At 34.5% G+C, this 10,305-nt stretch overlaps 1 protein-coding gene across 1 annotated transcript; it reads left to right on the forward strand.

The window, feature by feature from the left end:
- Nucleotides 1-3,294: 3,294 nt before the first annotated feature.
- LOC133863862 (auxin transporter-like protein 2) lies at nt 3,295-9,272 on the forward strand. The gene is made up of 9 exons (XM_062299983.1): nt 3,295-4,055; nt 4,153-4,340; nt 4,432-4,617; nt 4,781-4,893; nt 5,043-5,226; nt 5,513-5,610; nt 6,813-7,020; nt 7,263-7,520; nt 8,922-9,272. Exons 2-9 carry the CDS (start codon nt 4,173-4,175, stop codon nt 9,132-9,134), a joined length of 1,428 nt encoding a protein of 475 aa, XP_062155967.1. The 5' UTR covers nt 3,295-4,055; nt 4,153-4,172; the 3' UTR covers nt 9,135-9,272.
- The last annotated feature ends 1,033 nt before the right edge of the window (nt 9,273-10,305 follow it).

Here is a 10,305-nt window from a genome sequence, read left to right on the forward strand (position 1 = left end):
AGATGTAAATTTGGGTGAAAATGTAGTTGCATTCGGCTAGCTACTTTAGCTCAAATTTGGCGAGCGTTGTAGCTCACAAAAAAAGAAAAAGAAAAAAGAGTTCTAATAAGACATGTACATGATTTTGATTTTGAAAAGTAGATATTTTGAAAAAGAGAGAATATTTAAATGGAATATCTAAAATAAAGAATGTGATGTAAGTGCATGCTTTGGAAAAGTAGATAATTAAAATTAATTAATTTTTTTATAGTTAAAATAGAAATGAAAATTGATGAACCGAAATTGAATGCTCTAACAAGAAGTTACAAAAGAGTGATATTATTTAGAAATAAAAATAAATACATTCATTTGCGTTGTATGTTTCACCGTCTAGCTAGTCACAATTATTAGACGAGCATATTTTGCTTAATCCCTATTTTACGGCCACATACATATCTTTCCGACCAAGAAATGAGAAACTTTTCTCTTATTTACATGAATCTCATTTTAGTTTCATTTCGAAAAAGCCATTATTTTCTTCGTACAACCGATACAAATTTAATGATTGATTTACAAAAACAAAGGACACCAAACGGACGGAGAAATGCCGAAAAATACTGAAAACTCTCCCATGGAGGAGTAAATCACTTTTGGGGTTTAAAATTGCATTGAGAAGCGCATTGGGGCATGACATGGAATTGATAGGTGCAATTAGATTAGGATAATGGTGATCCTGTAAGATGAGCAAGATGGGGGAGCCATGCAAATTACCATGGGGATTATATAAATTAGTCAAAAGAGTAAGAGAAAAAGGGAGACAGGGAGCATATTAGGGAAAAGTTGATAGAAGATAATGAGGAACCGAGTGAGAAGGTCGGTCCCTCCACCCACTGAACATATTTATTCAGCTCATTATAAGGGAAAATAGACGTTAATCGCGATTATGATAAAGATGAAAAATCACCTAAAGTTTTGCATTATGCATGCGCCAAAACTTTTGACTGTTGTGACTTTGTACTTCAAAAAACTTCAAAGAGTTGTTCACCAAATTCTCTTACAATCAGACGTTCTAGTCAAACTTCAATCCCAAAGACTCTCTCTCTCCCTCTATTTATTTTTATTTATTTTTATTTTTTTTCCTCAACTCGTATATATTCTTTTTGTAAGTTGGCCCTCCATTATATGACTACACCTCGTGATAAGCAATTTCTAAGGATTTTAAATACAAATTTAAGGGCGCCTTGAGTGCACGATTTTTGTTTGGATTATATTTTATTATTTTTTACTATATTCAAAATTGTGAATATTAAGAAAATTTATTTTTTGAAATTATGTTTAAATGATTTAAAAAACCTGAAATAAAATTGAAAAAAATTAGATAAAACTTGAGTATAATTGAAATTTAGCAAAGCAACCCAAACATGTATTTCAAACATAATAAAATATAATAAAAACAAATGTGTTACCCAAACATGCTCTATAAATTTCTTTGGAACCAATTTTTTTTTCTTTGTTTTTATTTTTAGACTAAATTCATATGCAAATTTAGGATTCGGTTATGTGAAAAAACTCAAAGTTTTATCTTTCTTTTTTTTTTTTTTTTTTTATTTATTTTTATGAAATATACACTTGGTACAAACTATGAACGCCCAAAACATCCAAAGCAACATGGATTTTTAAAATTTAGGATTCAAATTTAAGTTGAATCCACTTTCAAACAAGACAGAATTGCCACTTCTTGCAAAATATTTGTTGATAGATCTAAGGTGTCTTATGCCCATTTTCTACATGTAATAGCTTTGGGGAATATGTTCTTAGGCTCTTTTGGGATTTTAGGTTGGATGGGAAAATTATCAACATTAGGGCAAAGACTAATGTGGTAAGAAGTAAGAATCAATATCAACATTAGGGCTAAGACTAGTGTGGTCAGAAGTAATTATCAACTATTATTGGACATAAAAGGCGTCTAACTAACATTTTGCCTCTTTTAAACTATGGATATTCTTATGGGTATTACAGTTTTTATTACATTTTTTTTTTTAAAATTGACATAACAGTTTACATGATATTTAATTTGTTTATAAACTAACACAATAATCAACACTTCCAATATGTATCGTTTTTCATAGATCAATAACAAGGATTGGCACTAGCTGCTATGTTCATATATGTATCGTTTGATGGAGACAACCAAGGTTCAATGCATGATCCTTGAATTAAGGAAAACCCTAAAGAAAGTAGCTCTAATTCCCAACAAAGACAACCAAATTAATCTCGAGCATAATTTTGGTGGTTGATAAGATCAGAAGGTTGAGAACCATCTTTCTAGCTTTGTAGCACATCTAGGGTTTAGAGGTAGCACATCTCGAACCCATATGGGTGGGTTTCCCAAATCACAAGCAAAGGGAAAACAATATGGTTGTGGAGAAAATTTCAACGGCAATACGGCAATGTGAGTACCAAAGAAAAAAAAACAGAGTATTGTAATAGCAAAACATCTTGTCAAATATGGAGTAGAAAGATTCGATGGATTAATTGATATATTAACCAAATATAAAAACTGGAGAGTGGTTGGCTTTAATTTTTCTATTAAATATAATTTAATTGAGAGATTGATTTAGTAGATCAACACAACAACCAATCCCTTAAATCTCTCTATTCCCATATTACCAATCTTCTAAATCTGCTAATTCAGTATGAGTTAGGTTAAAAATCACATTTTTATTTCATAATTATTTGATAATATTTCCAACAACATTTTCTTTATTAAAAAAAGATAGAGATCTCCTATAATTAAAGATTCCCTACAATTACCTGTCCTTATTATTAGGCATGCAATTGTGAGAGGCTCCGATAGGGCCTACTTATCCAAACAGCCTATTGGATCTGTATTCCTATCTTAATTTTTGTAGTTTTTTTTTTTTTTTTTTTCTCCCTTTGGGCAAATTTATTTTTGTAGTTGCTAGTTAACCTTGGATTTGGCTTAGGCGTTGGAAAAATAAAAATTACAGCGTATGTGCTTTAGTTTGTTAAATAGGCAAAATTTAATTATAAGCCTTCTATCAAAAAGAGAAATAAAATTAAATCTAGACCATTCAAAAAATTACAACACACAATGGACCTGGACCAAATTTAATTCTCAGAATTACAGCACATATCACACTCCAAGAGTAATTGTACACGAATTACTATGACTTGAATTTGGAATTACTTGGGAAATTGAATTCTCAGAATTACTTTTACTGAGATTTGGATCTGCACCAGTGCATAGGCTCATCCAATTATTTTAAAAAAGCCTCCACAGCACACTGAGAGAGAGAGAGAGAGAGAGAGAGAGAGCCCAAAAGAAAAGTACATTGATAGAAGCTAAGATCTCTGCAACCGTTAACAGAAGACACACAGACAGAGGAAAAAGAGAGAGATTATAAATATTTCGTGCTGTGTTGTTCATTTTGTTTTCTTTCTCTGTTTCTTAAAGACTATCAACGAGCGCTCTTTGTCCTGCAAAAGTACCTCCTTAATTCGCTCTTGCAGGTGCTTCTTTTTGTCAGATCTCGATTCTCAAAGCCCTGGAATCAAGCTCCAACAAGCAACTACTCAGTCTTCGTTGTCTCCAACTCAAAGTTTCCATTTTAATTTAGAGAGCGACACTGCTCTGTTTACTCTGTTTTTCTCCACTCCTTTTCAACACTTGCCAAACCATGCCTTATTCTTTCAGATAAAGCCAAATTTGATAGGAGAGATACCGTTGAGTGACACTTAAGGCACTGCCAAATTGCCAATCTCGGAATTGGTGGACTTTTAAGAATTTAATACACTGCAAGATTGTAACTTCCTTCAGCAAAAGTTGTAACAGACGGCCAAGCCTATACGAGTGGCACTCTACTTGTTCTTTCTTCAAAAGAGAAAACGAGACAAGCACTACTACTACTATCTTTCAAAGGAGTTAAAGAAGGCAACGGATTGCGGCCTTTCACACATTTGTCATTAAAAGAGTACCTTGCTTACTCTGCTTTTCCCATTATAAATCCCCCGGCTAAACTCTCACGTGCAAGGTCGCAGAGACTGAGATTTGGGTATCTTCTTCTGTATAGCTAAGAGTGCTTTCTGAAAAATATTCTTGGGTTTAGTTTTTGATATGTTTCTGGCTTATTTTTATTCTATATGTTGCAGATCTATTTGGTCTCTAAACAATGTTACCTCAGAAACAAGCAGAGGAGGCCATGGTCTCGAGCTTCAACTTGACTGAGCGTGATGACAGGGAGGAAGAGAAGGCAGACGAGCCAGGTTTTGGCCTCAAAAGCATTCTCTGGCATGGCGGGTCTGTATATGATGCATGGTTCAGCTGCGCATCCAATCAGGTACTAAAACAAAAACACTCATAAGTTGATTCATTACACTATTTTTTGTTTGTTTTATCTGAGAGAGACTGGCTCATGTTTGGTTTTACAGGTTGCTCAGGTTCTGTTAACGCTGCCATACTCTTTCTCTCAAATGGGGATGCTTTCAGGGATTATTCTGCAGGTCTTTTATGGTCTGCTTGGAAGCTGGACTGCTTATCTGATCAGTGTTCTCTACGTCGAGTACCGAAGCAGAAAAGAGAAAGAGAATGCCAACTTCAAGAACCATGTCATTCAGGTAAACCTTGCGAAAAAGCACACAATTTCATGGAACTGAAATTTCTCAATTTCAGTATACAGAAACTGATATATATATATATATATATATATATATATATATATATATATATATATATATATATATATATATATATTTTTCTCTTTTCTTAATCTTTGGACAGTGGTTTGAAGTGCTGGATGGTTTACTGGGTCCGTACTGGAAAGCTGCCGGCTTGGCCTTCAACTGTACCTTCCTTCTCTTTGGATCTGTTATCCAGCTTATAGCTTGTGCAAGGTCTTGTTTACTTCTTTTCCCAAAAAAATTCTTTTCAAACAAGGGAATAATAAAATTATAAATACTGGGTTGTGTTTAATTTACTTAAAATTTGCGTTTTTTTTTTTTTTTTTTTTTTTTTTTTTTTTTTTTTATGGGTGATGATGCAGTAATATATACTACATAGATGACCATTTAGACAAGAGGACATGGACTTATATCTTTGGAGCTTGCTGTGCAACCACTGTGTTCATACCCTCCTTCCACAACTACAGAATTTGGTCCTTCCTTGGGCTGGGAATGACCACCTACACTGCTTGGTATTTGACCATTGGAGCCATTGTTAATGGCCAGGTAAATAAAAATGCATGGAAAATCACGTGCTCCAAGCATATATATATATATATCAATTTAATAACTTGAGTTAGAGGAGTTTCCTCCGGCTCCATATGAACTTTGTTAAATATTAACTATGTTGCTGTTCTCCCATGATTTGGCTTAGATGTGGTAAAAAAATCTCTGCGGTCTAGATTTAATTTGACTCTCTCTCTCTTTTTTTATTAAAAATTTAAGATTAAATCTAGACGGTTAAAAACACTGCCATTAGTATATAATTTTATTTTATTTTTACTGTTTACAGGTGGAGGGTGTACAACACTCTGGCCCAAAAAAATTGGTATTGTATTTCACAGGCGCCACCAATATACTGTACACTTTCGGCGGGCACGCTGTCACCGTGTAAGTTTGATTAAATTTTCTTTAAAATAATCTGTAATGCTGTTTTCTTTATTGAAATTCAAGGAAAATAAAAATAAAAATATGGTAAAATTTATTGCACGGTGGTCTTCTGTTTTGTTCAAAGCTTTTGCTGGCTATTAATGGGTTTTGAAGAAAAGGACAAAATCATTAAACAATCTATGTCTCTGTTAGAGCCACTGGAGTCCCATAAGCCTCACATTTCTTACTAAGTAAGATTATGCTTTATAAATGATTTTATAGAACTTTTACAGTAGTAACATAGATATAGTTAACACATTTTTTAGACAGTTGGAGAGCCCCCCTCTACAAAAAAAGTGTCGGCATAAGTTTTGGTTTTGCGTGACGGGTGTGTTTGTTTCGAATAATATTATACTTTTTTCAAAAATAAATTATATTTTATTTAATTTTTTTAAATTTTTTCAAATTTTATCTCATAAAGTCAAACCTCGTAATTTGCACATTGAATTCAAATAATATTCGGATTCAATACCTAAACCTCGTAGTGTTGGAATAGAATCCTCTCCATTTCACTTGAAATTAAAATGAACTATTTTATAGTTCAGATTATATTTTATAGTTTCTAACGGTGTATATGTTGTCTACGTTGCTACTCCATTAAACTCTATAAAATCTAATCCGGATGATGAAATTGTAAGTATTGATAGTTGTACTAGGTCATTTGCTAGCAAATAAATGGACTACATCTCTGCTACTTGCTACCCTCAAGTGCCATGTGGTGTAGTTATTTGACAATTCTGAGTACCCCACCTTTCATTTGCTAACTTTATGCTCTTGGTCTTCTACTGATCTAACATGGTTCTAGTGCGCTTCGATTAAAAAATTCCATGTCAGTAGAATAGAGATTTGATGTAGTGGGTTCATTTAATAGGAATGCCAAAGATTATGGGTTGATTATTTCTGAGTTGGGAATTTAATGCTTCGTTCAATGAATATGGCTCATAAAACAGTGAATCTCTATCTTATCTAGTTCTTTATGTGACCTGATTTTCTGTCTCCTTTCTAAGGGAAAAGTGGTATCCTTTCCAGTGGTCTTTTCCCCCCAATGATTTTTCCGGTAAAAAAAAATGAATAAGTAAAAAAGATTTATATATTATAGTAGGTAATTAATCATTGATATGTGATGGGTGAAACTAAAGTTTCTAGGATCATGTTGTTTACAGGGAAATCATGCATGCAATGTGGAAGCCTCAGAAATTCAAGTACATATATCTGCTGGCCACCCTCTATGTATTCACCCTTACTCTTCCATCTGCTACTGCTATGTACTGGGCCTTTGGCGACAAACTCCTCAACCATTCCAACGCCTTCGCGCTCCTTCCCCGGAATGGATGGCGTGACGCTGCAGTTGTTTTAATGCTCATTCACCAGGTCCATACACTTTCCCTCACTGACTTAATTAGGAAGTTGTTACCTGTTATTGTGAGAGCTGTTTAATTAGTATTACCAATTTAGCATAATGTAGTACTAATGGAGTTTCAGGGAATTTTCATTGCTAGAGCTATAACTGTTGCTTCTAGAAACACAAACTAATCAGAAGTTTTAAGAAACCACATTTTCCTTCGAAAAAATTCACACCTTTTAGCTGATATGTTTCACATGATCATTGGCAGTTCATAACATTTGGATTCGCTTGTACACCATTATATTTTGTGTGGGAAAAAGTCATTGGAATGCATGACACAAAGAGCATATTCTTGAGGGCACTTGTGCGGTTGCCTGTGGTGGTGCCAATATGGTTCTTGGCCATTATATTTCCTTTCTTTGGTCCCATTAATTCAGCTGTGGGGGCTCTTCTGGTCAGCTTCACAGTCTACATCATCCCCTCTTTAGCACATATGCTTACTTTCAGATCGGCCTCCGCCCGACAGGTAAACGGTTTAATCTCTCCACCTCTTATCTTCATTTCTCCAACTGGCATTGTCTATTCCAATATGAAGTTTAAGTGCATTTTTACCACCTGCCTCTCTTTCATCCCTAACTTTAACCATGAAAATCTGTTTCATCAATAACTTTAACCATTACAAATCTAATGGACACACATGTATAGCTGTCAATTTTTTACATGAAATTAGCAAGTTAAAGTTTAAGGGTCAGGCCCGTTTAATTAAATGGATTTAATTATGATTGACTTATAAAATTTTATACATATGCCTCGACACAATCAAAATTCAACACGCAAACATGAATTGCTATCTCTACACATGCTTATACCTTGTACCGTGGCCAAATGTTTCCTATGTTGATAAGAGGGTATATTGGCCATTTAAGCATGGAATTTAGTGGGTTCCATGCTGGGTCTTTGAGCTGTTTGTCAGCCTACCTAATTGTAATCTATCAAGGCCATGGCTACAGATTTTCTGGTAGCCTGTCATTTGCTCATTCTGTCAACGTTAGAATCTGCAGAACTTCAATACAAATTTTTTTTTGCTTTGGAATGAATTTTCCCTTTCTGCACACAGCACTCGCCCATGGCTTTGCTTTCTTTACAGTCACTATTGTGAGCTGTAGAGACTAGTGAATGTTTGACTTGGGATCACTAGGACGGGTCCATATTTATATGTGTACAAATCTCAGAGTGCTACAGCTATGATTGCCTCATCTGGGAAAACGGAAGGGATATGGATCCAGCTTTAAGATTAGGCCTCGAAGTCACTTCCATCGCCATAAACAATTTAGACCCACCGATTATTTTGGAAATTTATGAGACAAAGATGAGGTTGGCGGCATCTCCTTGTCATTCAGTTATTTGATATTGTCACATTGAGCTGACCCTACTTAGTTCACCAGTCATATTCTTAGTCCTTGCTGACTCGGCCAGCTTACACATTGATCTGACTCTACTTTAAGTTATACTAATTCAAACAACACAAATCTAATTAACAATTCCCCTTTTCCTATTTTTATTACAGATTTGATTAACATTTCTCCAGTATTTTCTTCCTTTACTTGTACAAGCAAAACTCCACAGTATTTGGGTTTAAAAACAAACGCGAGTGGAAAACTGTCTTGTTTGGAAGTACACTTAAAAAGTACCGGTTTGAAGGCCGATCCGTGATTTTATTAAACGTTTAACTACGTTTTTAAAAATCGTGTTTTCATATACTATATTTTGAAATCACTATTTTTCTGACGCCACGTTTTTAAACCGCTAAATGAAACGGACACTTAAGTAGTTTCAAAGTGCTGATCAAATTGTGCCTGTATCTCTGTTGCACACTTTGTTTTCCTGGTCTCTGACATTGAGGTGTGTTAACTGTGTGTGTATGTAGAATGCGGCGGAGAAGCCTCCATTCTTCCTTCCCAGCTGGACGGTCATGTATGTAGTGAACACATTTATAGTGGTATGGGTGCTGGTGGTCGGGTTCGGATTTGGAGGGTGGGCGAGCATGAACAACTTCATCAAGCAAGTTGACACTTTCGGCCTCTTTGCCAAGTGCTATCAGTGCCCACCCAAAGCCCCCGTAGGCACAAAAAATCACTAAAACTGTCTTCTCTCCTGTATTATACATAAGGAGCATCAGCATTTCCCCTGTATTTCTCCCTCTTTTTGTTTAGTCTTTACCGTACTGTGAAAGGTCATGTTTCCTTCTTTAGTTTCAAAGCAGTATCATATTTTGATATCTTTTTTCTTTTCTTTTTTTTCAATATATATATATATATATATATTCAAAGGACACCAAGGGAAAATTAGCGTTGATAACTCCAGTTATTTTCTCCAGAGGCAATCTTCTTTGTTAATTTTTGCACATGAGGATTTCTAGTAATTTTTTCACGATGAAAGCCAAACCCTACGGATAAATCTTACAAAATCTCCAATATTGGTTCTTGTGAGACTTGGTATGATTTTAATAAAGGTCGTGCCTCCAATTTTTTTTTTTTTTAATGGATAAATGCATTTTAGGTCACTTATCAGTCTGGGACTTTGGGGTTATGACAAAATAGTTCTACGTGGTTTAAAAAGTGACTGGTCACTTCCTAGGGCAAGACAACAAATTAAATCAACATTTATTGTCAAAAAAAGTTAATAGAATCTATTAACTTAACAAGACATCACCAATGATATAATAATACGTGTTTGATTTGGCTAGTCTTTGTAAAAAATACTTGCTGAACTTGACCGGTCATCCATATTAAGCCACGCTGGCTTGCTCTCTCCACGTTAGAACGTAAAATATGTTTATAAGAAAAAACCAAACAGTAATTCCATCGTCTGTAAATCTTAAAGGTCACCCATTGTGTAGCTGTTTTTCTCAAAATTTCACCCATTAGACGCCACCCATAGTTGAATTTTACCCATCATAAATTTTAAAAAAGTTTATACAAAATCTTCCTTAATTAAGATTTTACCTTCTAAAAATATATATTTTTTTTTTCCTCCCAAATCTAAAATTCTTATGGGGCATTGTATTGCGGTATCTGCTTCACATGGCCTGATGGCCTGCACATTAGCAAATTTCTGTCAAGCATCCTAATCCCCTTGCATGTGAGTTCACAAGAATACAAAAAAACTGTTTTTGTTATGATTAATAATCTAATTTTTAAGCCTCCTTTGACTGGCTTTTGTTTATTTTTCTCATTCACATGAACCCACAACGTTATATGTCGTTTTGCTGCGTAATTATGTTGTCTTCTAAGGTTGACTAGTCAAATTAC

Source organism: Alnus glutinosa, chromosome 3 (assembly GCF_958979055.1).
Source record: "Alnus glutinosa chromosome 3, dhAlnGlut1.1, whole genome shotgun sequence".
NCBI lineage: Eukaryota > Viridiplantae > Streptophyta > Magnoliopsida > Fagales > Betulaceae > Alnus > Alnus glutinosa.